Below are 17,761 nucleotides of genomic sequence, written 5' to 3' on the forward strand. Positions count from 1 at the left end.
TGATTACGTGGAAAATATTTTATTCAAGGAATAATGGGGTTGAATTTTTTCACTTAGAGAATAGTAAAAACATTTGGTGGGCATCTGATTTTCTAGCAGCTACCTGAAATAAGCAACTGTGAACTGTTCCGGGCTTCCCATTTCACCTACAATAATTATTTCACGTTACGCTATCAGCCTAATAGATCTTTGATAAGGAATTCAGGCTTAGGGAGGGTTCGGGAATGGAATGTTTTATCCATTAATCGATATTACATCGCACCAGGAGGATTTCCTTTGTGAGGGAAGATGTCCAAGGGCATATTCCGAGACGACCCGGGACTCTTAGATTAGCAGCGCTTCAACCACTCCGCTGCCTTTCCCTCTTCCTTCAACCCAATGAAATATCTACGGTTGTTGTGGTGGCTACGCAGTTGATTTCCACTCGTCTATCCCCTGGTTCACAACCTCAAGGTAGCGCGCCGCATGGATATCTAGGCTAAGTGTCATTCGACCCTATGTACTTGGAAAAGTGAATAATTAGACGCGGTGATATGAAGAGCTAGCTAGAGTAAGATGATGGTGAAAATCGGTTTGGGTTCTCTCATTCCTTTAGAATATTCTCAAGAACACGCATACCTCTCTCTCTCGACGAGTCTTTTTACTGGTTAAAAATTACTCATTTAACACTTACGCTGTCATCATGATTTTCCCAGATGTATCGAGTACACTTAGTTCATCAATTGATGAATCTAAAATTCCAAAATTTTACTCCAGTATTTTTCAGACTGAATTTTTTTTACATAAAACTGAGAGGCATGAAAATATTGAAATATGCCCACTTTGAATTCTTTGAAATTTCTCGAAAGTAGCTTTGAATAAGTTATACCAAAATGAAAAAAACAAGCACTGTCGAGCGATTCGTATTGTCATCCCTACTCCCAAAACAACAAATATTCATGTTGGTTCAAATACTTACGGAAGCACTTTTTGTATCCTTTAATGTAGGTCAGTGTCCGAGACTTCGGGCTATGCGACGATTTTGCTGCAGAGGACTACACAAGGAAATGCATGAAGGAGGGACTCATGTGCGATAAATGTTCGGAGGCGACGATCTGTAAAGCGGATTTGACCAATCCTACAAAGTTGACTTGCGGGGATGACTTCACGTGCGACGAGCTTGCCGGAGGTTGCGTTGTCAATGGAATTTGCAGGTATATCCCGATTTAGTTTCATGGATCACAACCCCGAAATGAAATTTCGTCTTCAATCTGCACAAGTTTTCCATTTTGAATTGAGAGAAAATATATTTGTGGAATATGTATTCGATTTTTTAAAGCCATTTCTTGACATTTTTACGGAATATTTTTCCAATTACGGTTTGTTTTTGCTGTGATATAGTTGGATAGCCATGATTAAAACCTTACGAAATCACCCGCAATGCACAAATTGTGTAAAAATACAAGGAATATATTTCCCGATGAGCGTATTATGCGCCTAGCAGTCCGTGATAGTCGAATGACCTCATCGAGAAAACGAGGTTCCAGACGTTCTTGTCCGGTATAGTCCACAGATTTCCACACAAAGGAAAGAGGCCTTGGCAGTTTGCATTGGTTATGATATCGACCGAAAATGGGAAATACGGGTTCAAAACCAGAATGTATGTGGCGAATGATTATTTCTCTTAGGAATTTTTGGACAGTAGTCGGCATCACATGAAAAGGAAGTCAATTGTTGCCTAAATCCGTCGTGGTCAACGTATTCAAGCATGACAAATCTACTGGGCGTTAAATAAATCTGTATCTATAAATCATATGCTACTAAAAAGATGGGCATTGGGAGAGGAAACATTTACTAAAGCTAACACGTAATGATTTAATCACAAGATTTTGACATATAACATTATGTTTAAAAATTATCTTTAAATAAAATGTAACTGAATACGGAGTTTAAAATAATGCTCCCAATTCTTTCATTCTAAGGTTCAATGATCAATTCCATTGTCCACGATCCGACAGCACAGAAACAGTCAACTATCCAGATCCGTACGACTGCAAGAAGTACTACAAGTGCCCAGGAAGAAATCCAACAGCAGAATCCTGCGGTGAGGAAGGTAAAAAGGAAGATGAGGCGTTCGACCCTAAGGAGGGAAAGTGCGCGAAGATCAGTGGGGATATGTGCAAAGACTATCCGGTGCCGCTGTGCAAAGAGGAAGGTCAGAGCGGAGTGATCGAAGGCACCAGATATTCATACAAGTGCTACTTGGGTTTCGATGGCGACATCGAAATGCTCTACCCGATGTTTAACCCGGTAGATTCCGCTACAACAACTACAACGACTCAAAGTCCTGTGAGATCAACCACAACGACACATAATCCAGTGGATCCAAGTACAACGACCACAAAAGTATCGAGCTCGACTCAGCCGGGTTACAAGTGTCCTGGAGTGGGAAATTATAAGGATCCGTCGAACTGCAAGTGCTTCCACATGTGCTACATGTACGCCGGGAAGATACAAGAGAAATACACTTGCTGCCGTGCCGGTTCCCACTTCAGTGAAGGCGCTCAACGGTGCGTCGCAGGAGACGATTGCTCAGCCAGTGTCGGACGTGGTTGATACATCGGAATTCTCACTTGCGATTCACGGCAAAGTGTCAACTGACTGGTGATTTTGTCGCATTCCATTGTAGATAAAAGATGTGCATAAAAAGAACGCATGTACAGTGAAAACATCGAGTCTTCCTTTTATTTGGGAAGACCCAGTCAATATTTAAACAGAGGAAGGAATGAATAAAGGATTTCACTTAACTGCAATCCTTTTTTCTGTTTAAATATTGACTGGGTCTGCCCAAATAAAAGGAAGACTCGATGATTTTCACTGTCCATGTGTTCTTTTTAAGTACATGTTTTATCTACAATGGAATGCGACGTACATGTTTTCTCATGTTCATTAAAATGTATAAATAACGTATACCTTGTTTTGTGTCTAAATCATTTACGTGAAACGAGAAGATGGCAAAAAACACAAACCTTGGGACACAACAATAGCAGAAAAGAGGTGCGAAATTTTCAGCTTCACCGGGAATGGAACCAAAGACCATCCGCTTTCCGTGAGAGAGATGAGATTCAATTTTAATCCATTAGTAAGGGAGAAGAGTTAAATTGTTTATTATATTTACCTGCAAACGAATTATATGTACAAATGCATTGACAGGAATATTACAATAGAGTTCCTTGTTAAAAATTTTTCAGTAACTGGTCGTGCCAGTGATAAACTAATGGGATATTTCGTCGCTACAATTTTCGTGTGGCATCAACGCTTTCCGACCGATTCTGGTCTCGTATTCTATAGATTCCCTTGAAAAAAGCGATTGGAAAATGTTGTGAAAACGAAATTTATGAGAGTAAATGATGGAGGAAATTTGAAAGTAATGATAAATGGGGAAAAGATTGACCAAGTTAGAACGTATTAATATTAAGGAGGAGTGCTGGCTGAAGACTGGAGGAGTGAGATGCAGATCAATAGAAGAAAAGCATTGGGAGAGAAAGGTTTCACTGAAACCTTCTCAACAATGAAATGTTCTCTTTTTTCCTTTGGAAAATTGAGTGGCATGGGTTGGGAAACGTTGGGGCCACCCGAAAACTGACGTGACGACATAGTCCAAAAGTTTAATTTTTCTCTCAAAGTGCAGTAGAAGATTCTCCATTGGGCTGCTAGCTGATGTGGGATACTTGGCGAGGCGATTTTTAATTGGGTTTAACTTAAACGACACTGACGTCGCTCACGTTAGAGCGATCCGAATAATGGCGGGTTAATATGGCTTGATTAGGACTTTTAACTTAATTCAGATTCGCAAGGGTGTATTCCATTTAATTCGTACATTTTCAAAGCTATTCCTCACGATTAAAAAGTCTCAATTGTAAATTTTGATAGTATAAGTGTATCCTCTCAGTTATTGCTGCGCAGTAGACATTTGTGAAAACAGATTGAAAATAGAGAGAAATTTCAGCATTAAGAAACGCTGTTGCAGCACGCACGGCGGATTTCGATATGTTGTAGTCATCTGAATTTAAAGTTATGCGATCTGGTTCTAATTGTTGTAACGAGCGTGGCGTAGCTATAGTTGCGAAGATTCCGAATGATAATAGCATCAGTATTAATATTATCAGTAAGCAAACAGAATCAATTAATAGATAATAGTATCAGTAGGCATATCTAACGATCTGATCGTTGGATGATTCTTCCTCATAGAATAATCCTCCAAGATCGTTAGAACATTAATGGCTTTGCCTGGTTTCACTAATTATTAGGGCCCTGTTCGCTTCTATAGCGTTGAGGTGTTTTTCCCTCGTCCCCTCCCATCCGCTCCTATCCTTTCCCAGAGGCGTCGGCGGGCTCTCATCGCGGCGGCGCCTCTTTCCTTTTTCCTTTCTCTCCAGCCCCTCCCCGGGTGATCGGGCGTATAAGCCACTGGCTTGGTTCCCGGCCCCTGTGCGTTGTATCCCTGAAGGGTTCACCTTGAACCCTCATACTCTCAGTATCAGTAGGAAAACAGAATCCTTTCCGTATTTCCTCCTCAATTAGCACACGTAAGAATTTAAATTTTTTAAATATTTGTTTTACACAAGGACACCAAATATTTTATGCTTTTTACCATATTTGTTTGATATTGAATAGTTATGGTATTTGGATGACGTTAGCAACTGCCTTGCCCATGAGCGTTATTTGGGATTGGTAGGGAAGAAAGGATGGAGAGAAACCCGGCGTTATTATTATCCTGCTTTCTACAAAAAGAGACTAAGGGACAACGTCTTAACGTCCCTTCCGACGGACGGAGTGCTGTACGTTAGTAGCCCAGCACGAGGCACTCAGGCAGACATAGGGTGACACCTTAAAATTATCGGCAACCCGCGGGAATCAAATGCGGGCTCTATGGGTGGGAAGCCTATTTTTTTGTTTACAAAGCTGCCAGATCCCCAATTTTACAAGGAAAAGTAAACAAGGGTTGAAGTGAATCAAATTCCAATCATCCAAGGGTTATACCAAGTAACTTTCGAGGTGGAATTGTGCACAAAAGTAGTTATTTAAAGCTGGTAAGTATCCTCAAAACTGAAAAAACTGAAGATTCGACAACAAGTTACTCGCAATTACTACATCATCCTACTTATCAATGGATACAATTATAAATCGCAGATGCAATGTAATCGTACTTAATACTGCCCTATGTATATATTGCATCGCAGTAGGACCTCTAAATATCAGTGGTCAATTAAGCAGCCCGAAGTATGAAAACATGAATGAAAAGAACGTCATCACTTGACGTGCATCGCGGGTAGCGTATCTCCAGGCGCGCGTCGTCGAGCCCTAGTCAAGCGTTGGAAAAAAATCAACCTCACAATCAGTTCTTTTTTATTTATTCAGATATGACTTCAATAATTTTCTCGACTGAATTTCCCGGCAGTTATATTTTTTAAATCATCTTTCGTTCCATAAATGATAGGTTAAAATTAGTCCCTAACCGGATGCAATGATTATTTTCCTCATCGCATGCATAAAAGAATAATAATCTGAAAATCCCTAGATAAATTTACATTTGATAAAGATGCTCTTGAAAGTTTGAAAATGGGGGCTTTATTTTCCTCTTGACTAAGGCCTCTACTTTAACGCACAGCCTCGCTCGCTGTAGTTACCTGACTCTTATAACATGCAACCGCTTGGGAATGGCTAGGCAAGTAACTCCTGCTGGAGCGAGCTCTTCTTGAGTTTGGCATGGATCTTCATAGAGCAATGCCTCCATTTCAGTATCTTCGAAGGTTTTTGGTCTTCCATCACGCGCAACGTTGAAACGACCGTCTTTGAAGTAACGGAACCAATCACTGCACGTTGTTTAACTAATAGCAGCGTCTCTGAAAACTTTTTGGAGCCCTCGATGCGCTTCGACCGCCGTTTTCTTAGAATTAAAGAAGAAAATCAACTCTTGCCACAAATGGCGGTTACATGGCGGTTCAACTCTGACATTTTCATGCAACAATAAGGATTTGACGCCAGCACAAACTCACCATTGTCGTGAAGCGGTTTGTTTACCAAATGCTTGGTTCGTGACGTTTGTGTCAGTCGAAATCGACCTGCAACAGAGTCCTCTAGATTGCTCTCTCAACACTACTCTTTAGTTATTTTATGGAAATATAGAGTACAGAGACTCTGACCTGTAATAACTGCTGGAGCCATCTAATAACAAACAGCGGGGACTTAGTTGCGCACCTAATATTATTTATCAATTAATATTTGCAGTAAATAATTAAAACTACTTATGAGGAAAGACTCCAACTGCTTAACCTACAGTCCTAGAATCAGCTCCGAATTTTCGGAACGGGCGTATTTGTAAATTTGATAGAAAAATGCCAAGTGAATAATTATGTTGACCAGAACTTGAGCCTGTGAGGCATGAAAAAAATTAAAATTTATAAAACCGTATTTTATTGATGGAACGGTATATAGGTGGCGTTGTGTAAAATTCAGACATTTCATCAATTCCAAAGGAGACTATTTAAGTGACGGAATTAATTAGGAATTAAGAGCGGGAAAATCTTTCCTAAGTAAGGGAAAAATTTAGATTAAATCTTTTGCGGTCGACTTCAAGCCGAATTGTTTTTTTTCTGGTGTTCAACATATTCTGAGAGAGATTATATGGTAGAAAGATCACGGATGAGATGAGGGAAATTGACTGCGGAACCGAAAGATTAACGATGTCGCTTTTTCCGCTTAAATATGGGACCATAATACTTGCGGTAGTTAAGCTCTAAGATAGCTTGACTCACACCAGTGAAAGTATGCTCCGCATTTATTGTTAACAATTTATTATTAGGGATGTGCGAGTACTCGAAATGTCGAGTCGAGTAGCTGGTACTCGACTCGAGTGATTCGAGTAGCATTACGAATGTCGAGTCGAGTAGATTCGGTTAGGCCAGTAAGTTCAGAAATCTGCCTACAGGAGGCACTATCATGAAGCATTATTACAATGGTTCAAATGCTTTTACTCAAGGCTGTTTCTGGCCGCTTGGATTCGTGTATATTAACTAAATTGGCCACATATTACTAGAGGTTAATTCATTTCAACAGTGCGTATGGAACTCTTCAAGACACTTTAATTTTTATTCGAATTAAAGAAGAAAATCAACTCTTCCCTCAAATAACGGTTACATGGTAATAACTCTGACATTTTCACGCAACAATAAGGATTTGACGCCAACACAAGCTCACCATTATCGTGAAGCAGTTTGTTTACCAAATGTCTGAGCTTGGTTCATGACATTTCCGATACGGACACAAATACCATCAAAATTCCTCATTAACTTTTCCTTTTTCCATCAAGCTAAGCATTCAGAAAAGAATATTCACAAAGGGATTTGAAAATGAGAATAAGTTGTGGCATATATAATACCATATTGCCAGATCCAGAAATGACCAGACTCGACTCGATACTCGACTCGAGATCAAAAAGCACTACTCGCATTTCCCTACTTATTATTTATGTAAATACCTACTATGTGCATTTTAGGCATTTTATACCTCATGCAAGAAAAACTAGCTATGCTAACTTTTCGTTTTTCTATTTCAAAGTTATAGTTTTCTTTCTATGATAGCAAGTTCGTGTTCTTAGCGCTCTCCTAGTTTCTGTTCTGACCTCGTGTCATTGCCCTGAGTGCTTTGCCGGTGTCCGGCGAACGAGCACGTTTCTGATAAAGGTTAGGATGAGTTCTGCATGATTGGTTTGGAATCACCCCGTGCCACACACCCTGGGGGTGGCTTACTCGGTGCCTTGTAGATGTAGATATTCTGAAGACTTGAATCGATCTCTATATTTAGGGGCATATCCTAAGTGTAGGGCTAAAGGAATGCATTAATTATTTGAACACTTAAAAGTTTGCCTATTTATTATGTAGGAAAGGATACCATTGACAAATATCGTTCAAAATGCAAAATTTGCATTATTACATCTTATCATCATGTGATCATGATTGAAATTTGATTATCATATATATATTTTTTGACTGTTATTACAACATTCAATTTCAACAATCTATTTTTGATTTGAAGAGGTCCTTTAACCATCATATCCCGGTCTAATCTACTCCAAGAGTCGAGTCGGTGGAGTTCCACTGGAGCCCACGTTAGAGCAAATCAGTAATTCTGTAACGATTTGAACATAAAAACGTTTATTATTTCATTATCTTGAAATAGAATACCACGCACAAATATCGATCGTTAGAATGCGAAATACTTTGAATTATTACATCTGATCATGATATGATGCGATCGTTATTTTATTACTCTATATTTTTTTGTATAGATTTTTTTAATTGGCATCCCCATACTCAATTTCTTTTAACTATTTTTTGTATTGAAGAGGTCCTTGATTCTACTCTACTCCGACAAGTCGATTCACGCCGAGGTGGAGTTCCACTGTAGCCTCGGGTAGAGCATGTCGATGCCCTCCGCGAAGTCCAAGACGCATCGGAAGGAGTAGAGCGACCCCTGGATGGACCCCTTCTCGCCCTCCTCGCGGCACAGAGGCACGGGGTAAGACTTGCACACCTCCCCCATCCGTGCGACGCAATCGCCTCTCCGCGGGTCCCACGCCTGCTGCTTCGACTCGCACTGCTTCGCCACGTCATTCCTCCCCGTGCACTCGTGGTACTTGGTGCAGTCATACAGGTCCGGATAGTCCATGGGCTCCAGGTTATCCGTGCGAGGACAGATGAACGGTCCGTTCCTACGGGAAGTGAGAGATCATATGAAGCGAATCGCTTTCACTACGTGAGGGGAGACTCAGCCCAGGAAAGCGCCTTTCGTTCTGGGCCACGGCTACTGGTTGATCACTTTCGATTGGTCTTTTTTGATGGATAAATGGGCGAAGAGTCCATAATCAGGCGGAGTAAATGAACTTTTCTCGGGTTTTCGCGCGGGTGAGAACAGGGGCGCAGCTAAGAATTAAGGCTAGAGGGGGGTTTTAGGCGTCACTATAGTCTATTCACTTTACGTCTGCGGGTGAGATTTCGTGAGAGCCCGGACACTCTCGGATTTTAGTCATTTTATACCATTAATCTTAAAAAAATTTCTGGTGGAGGGCCGTCGCACTTACCCTGGTGGGTATGCAATACCTCCACACCCCAAAGTATTAGTTGCGCCTAAAACCCCCCATAGCCTTGATTCCTAGCTGCGCCCCTGCGGTCCGCACCACTTGCTAGAGCCTCCCCTTCCACCCCCTCCCCTCCCTCGACAAAGTCTTCGCTCCTATTGGCAAATATCGCGCATCGCTTGATCCGCGCGATTTTCTTAATACGTGTAAGGGCCGGCATACTGTTTCGCCTCACCTGCAGATCCCATTGCGCACGCATCCGCCCACCAATTCGTCGCACGGAAAGTCCGAGTTGCAAGTGACCTGGCTGATTTCCTTGAAACCGCTCGGCTCCTTGCTGTCCCTCACGCAGTTCACCAATTCCGTGCACGTTTTGCACATCAGCCCTTCCCTCGTGCATTCCCTCGGCTGCATACTGCTCACCAGCAACGAAAAATCCAATCCTTCTTCTTTTTCAAAATCATTTGGCAGGCACGACACAGGCCATTGGAGCGTGGCCTGCAATCAGAGTGAAAAAAGGAATCAGCGGGGCTATTCAGTAACTGTTTACGCGGTCGCGAAGACGAAAGATTTCGTGACGGGATCGCGAAAATCACATTGTTGCTATTCTGTAAGCCATTTCGAACATTCCGCCGCGTAAGTTTCTGTAAGGTCTGGATAGTCCCACCGCGCGCTTTCAATGTTTTTAGTTTAACTTTTCGCGAAACTGGACGTCAGATGGCAGTAGGGAGCTTTCCGAGGCTACTGTGATTGTTGAATAGGGTTGTTCAAGCCTATCAGAACGGTCTAAAAAAACGAATGTATATCACTTCTGATGTAATTTCATTTCGATTGGGATGAATGACAGATGCGTTGAAAAAGTAGTGATGGAATTATTAGCAATCAAAATTCGAACAATTTTAAACGCCGCCAAAAACGGTCGGCCATCTTGAAATAGAGGTGATGACGACACAACCCTGTACGGCTGGCCTGTACCCTCGATCGCTCGATGCCAAGCTGAGTACTCTGCATGCCGACTGGACATTTGCCAAGGTTATTCCTTATATTGAAATGGCCTATGTTGTGCATGAAGCTTCCGGATGGATCAAGGCGACATGAAATCCATTCTTCAAGTTAGGCAGGCAACGTATGTAGCGTTGACAGGAATTGAAAGTTTTGTATAGCTGCATTTGCTAGGAAACTACGTGCAGTGAACTTTCATTGTGCCTCTAGTGCAAGTGAACACAATTTGTGCCCTTAATGTACCCCTAAGTGAATGATTGCATATAGACGATGAAGTAAAGAGTGAAGTGAGTTGTGAATGTAACTGCTTCGACGAAATTATTTATTTCTTCCATGCTAGTTCAATCAGCCCTATACATTTCGATCTAAGGTATCTAACTATTGCCTAGGGGATATGTTTCATATTTGAGCTAGTTGTGCTTTAGGGATACATCGAACGCATATTAATTTTCAATCGTTTGTTCGCTTCTAAGTTCCGTTTGATTTTATTACCTATTCATTTTGAGCATTCACGAGTGTTTACATTTCACGAATTTCGTTGCGCTGTTGTTTGTTTTGGTCATATTTTGGTTACGGTAAGAGTACTAGTGAAATTCGAAGTTTTTTGATGTTACAATAACCGGTTTAGCAATTTGTTTCAGCCTATTCATTTCATTGTCCTCGAAATGTCAATGTGAAATAACGTAAACTGATTCTAAGTCGTTAGTGATGAGTGAGAAGTGAGGTGTGGAGAATCTTTCGAACTTCGAACCTGTGTCCACTGTTTCAGTTTCACTTGGGGAGGCATAATTTTTATGTTATTATCGATCTGACGTGAAGGTAATTGATTTTATCCGGTTAAAGCGTGTATTTAGTATGTTTACCCACGTGGGATACTATGATTTTCCTCATTATTTCATTCTGCGTCGGTCATTCCGCACACAATTACCTTTTTTGCTCTTCTAACATAGCCACAATTTGCGTCTTATCTGGACGTTATTTATCGTCTGTTGGTTAAGTCAAAATATTACGAAAATCTGTAAGTTTTAACTTTTATAGAATTCGTCTGATAGAAGCCTCACATGAACTGGTGGCGCCGCGTCGCGGTCGACTTCAGCAAATGGCAAGGTTCGGCGAAGTGCAGAGAATACCACCCATTAATTTTTAGTTTTTATGGGCACTGACGCACAGTGGGCTGGAATAAAAAAAGTTGGCCAAAACCTTAAAAACGATTATTTGAGATAGAAAGTTGAATCTTCGGATAAATGTTCTCAGATCATTTGTGCGTAACTTACCCGATTTATTCTTTCTGGTGCCATTGCATTATCAACACATGTAGTTTCAAAGTTGAGCAACTTTTATGATGAACGACAACCCTCCATTTTTTATGAAAATTGCCAATTTTATCCTTTTTGCAGTGATTTCATGGTTTGATTATTTGGCAAAACTGTAAAACTATGTTAATAAACACTTCTTTCTCTTCCACTTGGAGGGTTTCCTAAGATTTTATATCATTAATCTTCATTTATATATTGCAAAATGGCGAAGCCTGTTTACAGCCAAAGTTTTAGCCAACTTCAAATTTTACATCGCTTAATCGAGCATGCGGTGGACTGAAGCTCTAGCCGACGGCGGCGGAGAATATGGCGACGATTTAAAATTCCGTTTTGCATGTATGAACAAAATTTTACTTTACATTGGCTATATAGAAGTTTCATAAAGTCGTGGTGTAAGTCACTATGCGGAACTTTCAATTCAAATGGCCAAATGGCTAATGATAATAAATAAATTGCATTGAACTTTATAATATAATATTAATAATTTACAAGTGCACAACCATTCTGTAAAAATCATTTGACAGAGGTTCAAAGAAAAAAAAACACTACAGTAAGACTCAGTGAATGCAAAAAATAGAGAAAAAAAGCGAAAAACAATAACAAATTATAAATCTATACAAGCATACCTATACGTATAATTGCATCCCGAATACGGATACCCGGGTATCTAGACACACAACATTTTCAGATTGGAACTTGGCGGATTCATCTTCTTTTTCCCTACGTTTACGAAAAAAAACAATTGAGTTTCAAAATCGAAGAAATTCAAGACTTGCGGCCGTTGTCCATTACTCAATACTTGACCCTGAATAAAACTCAACTCGGTTGTCACGATGGTTTTACGTGACCTCACTTTAGTCCCAATGCTTACTTAGACTCAGCTCCAGCAAATCAAAATGAATGTTTAGAAAAAGTAACTTTCCCAATGAAGCGTATTCAGTGGGGTAGTTTCCTTCACCAAAGAAAACGAAAGGCATTGATTGCGATTAGTTTATTTATAATATACAAATGACTTGGTTTTAGAAATCTCAGTTTAGACAAATGGCAGTGGTCAATTTTATCCTCATTTGAAGAAGGCCAGATTGGCGCCCATGCGATGCCACTCCACGTGACGTTACAGGAACCTAGTTTCTATACGAGTAGATAGGAGTTTTACATTGTCTGAGATTATCAATGCATGCATGGGGCACAGAGCTCAGGGAAACATGTCTTAATAATCACTTATTAAAACTGGCTAAGGTCGGAAAGTTTTCTTCGTTTGATAAGGTATTAATAATCGTTATTTAAGCCAAGCGCTACCAGCTAGCAGGGTACTCTGCTACCTGCTAGCATCCTGCGTCGTATCAGCGCTCAAAGCGTCGCCCCAAGGTCACCTCACTTGCGGCAGCGGGAACTAGAACGTTGTCACACGGAATTTTCCCTGCATTCATACTCAGCCGTCGCGTTTTCGCGCGCATGAAAATTTTCCCTTTTCATTTAATCGCGAAAATTAGATATCTTCTTGTAATAATCTTAAAGCGTGAAATACGTACTCCAGGAGTAATAATCTTTCGATTTAGGTAGTAAAAGAATAATCGGAAACCACCCTATTAACCGAGAAAAGTTATTGAATGTGGAATCGGTAAAGTATTTAGGAAAAAACTCTTACCTTGGACTTATCCTTGGGAATTTCAGGACATTTGATGGAAAGCAAATCTTATACTTCATTTTTTAAAAAGAATTCTTGGACAATACGATGAAAAGTAAAATAATGATGTCATTATAATCTCGTGAGACCTCATTTGGAAGACGCCACTAATGTGTGGGGCCTTTTTACGAACGAAATGGTGTCAGATATGGGTAGAATACGCAGGGTAATAGGAAGGTTAGTTCAAAATCGTTACGATGAACGTTGTAATCTAACTGCATTAACTAGGAATTTATAATGGGAAAGTCTTTGTCGATCGTTAGGTAATTTTTAGATTAAATCTTTTGCGGATATTTCAAGTAGCATACATTGTACCTAACGTAAAGTCACAGTGGCGCCGACTCCATGGGGCCTGAGGGGGCCCGAGCCCCCCCAAAAATTCGTTACAGATGCGAGGAAAAAATGTGTAAGGCTTGTCGATTTTCCCCAGAGTCTCTAGATATTGAGATTCGAGTGATCAGGGTTCTAATGTTGATCATATAGCTCTTCTAAAATGCTTAAAAACTTAAAATTCACTACTAATAAAATTTACCGGGGCAAGGTCCCCGTTTTGGGCCCCCCAAAATTTTTTGTAAGTCGCTTAAGTAAATAACTTATTATGCTTGTAAATATGATGCAAAAGTAAATGATAAATAAAGTAAATAAATAAAGTAAATGATATTTTTGGCATGTTATGCCTCATGCATTAATCACTAAGCTAAGTTTTCGTTTTTCCATCACTAACTAGTAGTTTTATTTTCATTGTAGATTGCTCGCGTTCTTAGCACTCTCCTGGTTTCTGATCTGACCACGCGTCTTCGCCCTGATTGCTTGGCCTGTGTCCGGTTAGCGAGCGCGTTTCTCATTCAGGCTAGGATGAAAGACGCATGCCTTGTGTGAAATCAACCCGCAACACGCAATCTGATGTCGGCTTGTATTGTAAGTACCTCGTAAATGTACTCCTCATTTGACATTTCGAGTTCCGCATCATATTTTGAGTCACCTAGTTCCAATGGGGTGCTCTCATTAAATTAAAATAGATATTTCTTTACATGTATCGATAAGTAAGTTGAAGCTATTAAGGTTTGCAAAATATGACTTCATAATTCTCAATATTCTTGTCATTACGGAGCTTCAAAGTTCGCGAAAATCACTAAATTCTTTCGCGCTACAAAAACATCCTGTGACGTCAGAGTGCGAGTACGCAGATTCGCTCCATAGCAATAACAAACAGTAACGACCATAACGAACAGCTACGACGATACTGAGACATAACATTAAGGGTGTGTCAAAAACAGTTGGTTTTAAGACTTTACAAAGCACGTATTGCGCGATGGCTGAATCCGACTTCGTGAATGCGCATTCTAGGAACATTTTCAAGGTAGATTAATTCATGGTCGCTTATTTCTTCTCCGGCAATGAAGATTTCGCGGTGTCGAGAAGCCGGGAAATTGAAACGTAAGATAAATTAAATGAACTATCTCGTTCGATAGTAATCTAGAGCTCGTTTTGTATCTCATTTAACTACTGTCATTTGCTCATTACTTTGAGATGCATAGATTTATATGCTATTAGAGATACATAGATTTTTCTAAAACTGGGGCAAACAGTCTACTGGCACCACGTAAACGTTTTGTTTACTGGACTCTGACGTCACGCTCAGCCAACATGGCGATGGGTCGTTTGAAACGCAAGATTACTATACGATTTTCAAAGTGGAATCATGCGAATAATACGCATGTTAGAAAAGAACTGCTTTCACTAAAAATTTTTGCGTGGAGGATACTTTTTTTATTCCATAATCACCCATTTTTAGTGGAATTCCCCATTTGAGTCTGATGTGTGGATAAAAAAACGTGGCTGCGGGCCACCGGAAAATGGCCATTTTAAGAAAGTTAACAAAATCGTTATTTTTCATCGCAGAAACACGGTTCAAAGACGTACTTGATTGCTTGATTGGCAGAAGTGCGATGAAAGCAATCATTTTTTGATGATCGGATTGATTGATTGATTTTAAAATTGCATTCAGAGCGGTAACTTTTCGGAAGGGAGGCCCCCCTCTGGTAGGGTCCTGCGTGTGTGAGCTCGTCGAGGAAAGGGTACCGGATTAGCGACCCTTCGGAGTGTGTGTCACGCCCATTCTTTGAGTAACTGTTCCATGACCTCAAGAAACGCATTTTAACCCCATTTCTTGTACTATTCTATTGTATCAGAGTGGTATCCAGGAATTTCGTTCGGAGAGGTGGTAGGGGGGGGGGCCAAAGCCAGGAGAAAATTTTTTTTTGAAAAACTGGGTACCAAGTAGAGGGTTTTCGACTGATTTTAACACTTTTCATAATCGAAAAAACTTAATTTGTCAAATAAATATTAGGTAAATTCAAGATTTTTCAATGACTTGTTTTCTTTGATGAAGGAAAATAATTATGTTTTTATATTTCGGTGGGTGGTGGGGGGCGGGGGTCCGGACCCCCTGAACCTCCCCCTAGCTACGCCACTGTATTATATACTCTTGTACTATTCCTAGTTGTATATAGTATCAATGGAGCTTTCTTGTCTTCGCAATACCCGCTGGTATTTATTTAAGTATTCTACCGATTTTGGTAAGTTTCCATGGAGTATTGAAGATGTTATCTGACAGTCTCCCCTTCCTACATGGACTTCCCTTTTCTAGGTCTACCCCCTTTCATTCTATCTAAAAAAAAACATTTACTTCCTTCCTCTCTATCGTTAACCCAACATTCTTCCCTCCAACACTGTTTTCAACATCCTCTCCCCGCTAAGTACTCGCTCCATCCACACCTGTTTTCTCCGTATCTCATCTAATAAAAAAAATTACTAGTAATAGTAATTTCCTCTCCTCACCCACCATGCCCAGCACTTCATCTTTCCTCCTTCTCTCCGTCCACTTCTCCAGACCTACATTTCTAACGCTTTCAGTCTCCTCAGCTGTACATATTTCTTGTACACACCCTTCGCTTCCATTGTCCTTTAGGCCGTTTTCACGGGGCACGTACTTGCACAATCTGACGTGTGTACGAAGTCGCAGTCAAAGTTCCGTCGTATAAAGCTGTGACTTGCTAATACTTATGCGAGAATGCGTGGAAGTGAGACGGCAAAATAGCCCCTGTTCTAATTTCGTTCATGCATTCGCTCAGTTCCACGCCATTTTAGAAATCAATGCAGTTCTAACCTGCACAATTCCGTGCTCCGTGTAAAACGGCCTTCAAAGTCAGAATACGTGAAACTTACGCGAAGTTGGTTAGTTTTGAAGTATCTAAGTGCGTCGGAAAAGGTGAATATTGATTATTTTTCCTAGGTAACCAACATTATTTATTTATTTATTAAATCCACTCCAAAAACAGCACGAAGCCAATTACAGAGAACTCACAATAACAAGAGAAACAATTTAAAAATATTAAGCAACGTAACCAATAATGAACAAAAAATATTCAACAGTATTTACAAATAAATAACAAAGAAAAGTAAACTTCATCGGATGGCGCGAGGAATAGGGGGAAAATTACGATAGTGATGGTGCAAGATGGATGAGGGATGAAAAAAAGGATCAAAATTTGGAACGCATTTGACATAGGAGTTAATGGACGAAGGAAGTCTGATTAGAAAAGGACGTTTAGAGACAGAAAGGCGGGAGGTGAAACAATGAAATAGGTCACTCGACCTCGTCGTGCGCGAAGGTACACGAAGCGGAAAAAAAGAAAGAAGGTCAGATGATCTGTATTTGCCATTAATGATATTTAAGAAGAGTCCCCGGTCATTGAGGATAAGGCGATCAGCTAAAGTAGCAATGCAAAGAGAGGATCTAATCTAATTGAGGGAGAAGTTACGAAAAGGCAAGTGGCGGTAGCGGACAATAGAAAGGAAAAAATTCAATGGGCGTTCTAGGAGCTTTAATGAAGAAGGTGGTGCCGTAGACCAGATTTGGCTGCAGTATTCAAGGACCGGAGAGACACAGGAAAGGAAGAAGGTGCGTAGAGCAATTAAATCCAACACCTCACTGTGGCGATACATCATACCCACCAAAGGCATAGCGCGGTTGGAAATGGATTTAATAGGACACATAAATACTCTAAGTACTCACCAGTAAAGCGAAAGCAAGCAGCAGCTTCATCTTTGCTTCTCTCGTTCAACTTTCAGGTTCTGACAGTCGTAACTACAGTATTTGTAACGGCGAAAGAGAAAAATTTATCACTGCTCTATCGATTTTTGTCGGATACTTCTGAAGTAATGGCACTCTCTCAATTTGTAGATATGAGCTATCTTGAAAAAAAATACTTTTAAGATTAATCTCTTCTATTACAACGGGTTGCAGCAGTTACTCCATTGACGCACGTTAATAATCTATCAATCACGACATCGTTTCTTATTTTTCTGTATCAGTCTTCAACCAACTTTTTTCTCACTCATAAACAATAGACTCAGGTTTAATTTTGTGGAACTTTTCAATCCTTATGACAGGAGAGCACAAAAATTTTGTAATTACCCACACTTTTATCAAACTTTCACTGACTTCGCGCGGGTAACCGTCGTTCATGTGATAGAATTACTTGAGGATGACAGTAATTCGTTGAATGATAGGCGAGTTTATTGAGCCTTATTTTTTTTCTTAAAGTGTGGATGATTATGGAGTGTATGTTTTTG

General features: G+C 40.3%; 2 protein-coding genes across 3 annotated transcripts in view; one reads left to right on the forward strand and one right to left on the reverse strand.

The window, feature by feature from the left end:
* Positions 1-2,949, forward strand: part of LOC124159541 — a 64,356-nt gene extending 61,407 nt beyond the window's left edge. For both annotated transcript variants that reach the window (XM_046535421.1, XM_046535420.1), the window contains exons 2-3: positions 988-1,193; positions 1,962-2,949. In XM_046535421.1, the coding sequence (XP_046391377.1) occupies positions 1,051-1,193; positions 1,962-2,595 (777 nt within the window). In that variant the 5' untranslated portion in view covers positions 988-1,050 and the 3' untranslated portion in view covers positions 2,596-2,949. The remainder of the gene's footprint in view (positions 1-987; positions 1,194-1,961) is intronic.
* Positions 2,950-7,883: 4,934 nt separating this feature from the next.
* Positions 7,884-17,315, reverse strand: LOC124159545. The gene is made up of 3 exons (XM_046535426.1): positions 17,202-17,315; positions 9,354-9,616; positions 7,884-8,752 (listed from the first exon to the last, which is right to left on the reverse strand). The coding sequence occupies exons 1-3, from the start codon at positions 17,229-17,231 to the stop codon at positions 8,422-8,424; spliced, it is 624 nt and encodes a 207-aa protein (XP_046391382.1). The 5' UTR covers positions 17,232-17,315; the 3' UTR covers positions 7,884-8,421.
* Between the last annotated feature and the right edge of the window lie 446 nt (positions 17,316-17,761).

This window comes from Ischnura elegans, chromosome 5 (assembly GCF_921293095.1).
Source record: "Ischnura elegans chromosome 5, ioIscEleg1.1, whole genome shotgun sequence".
Lineage (NCBI taxonomy): Eukaryota > Metazoa > Arthropoda > Insecta > Odonata > Coenagrionidae > Ischnura > Ischnura elegans.

Bases quoted from the DNA above. Each gene is read 5' to 3' on its own strand.
- LOC124159545 (XM_046535426.1), bottom strand. From the start codon at position 17,231: ATGAAGCTGCTGCTTGCTTTCGCTTTACTG. The intron at 9,617-17,201 runs GTGAGTACTTAG...CTCTGATTGCAG, and splicing joins TGCTTGCTTTCGCTTTACTG to GCCACGCTCCAATGGCCTGT. The intron at 8,753-9,353 runs GTGAGGCGAAAC...CACTTCCCGTAG, and splicing joins GTGCGCAATGGGATCTGCAG to GAACGGACCGTTCATCTGTC.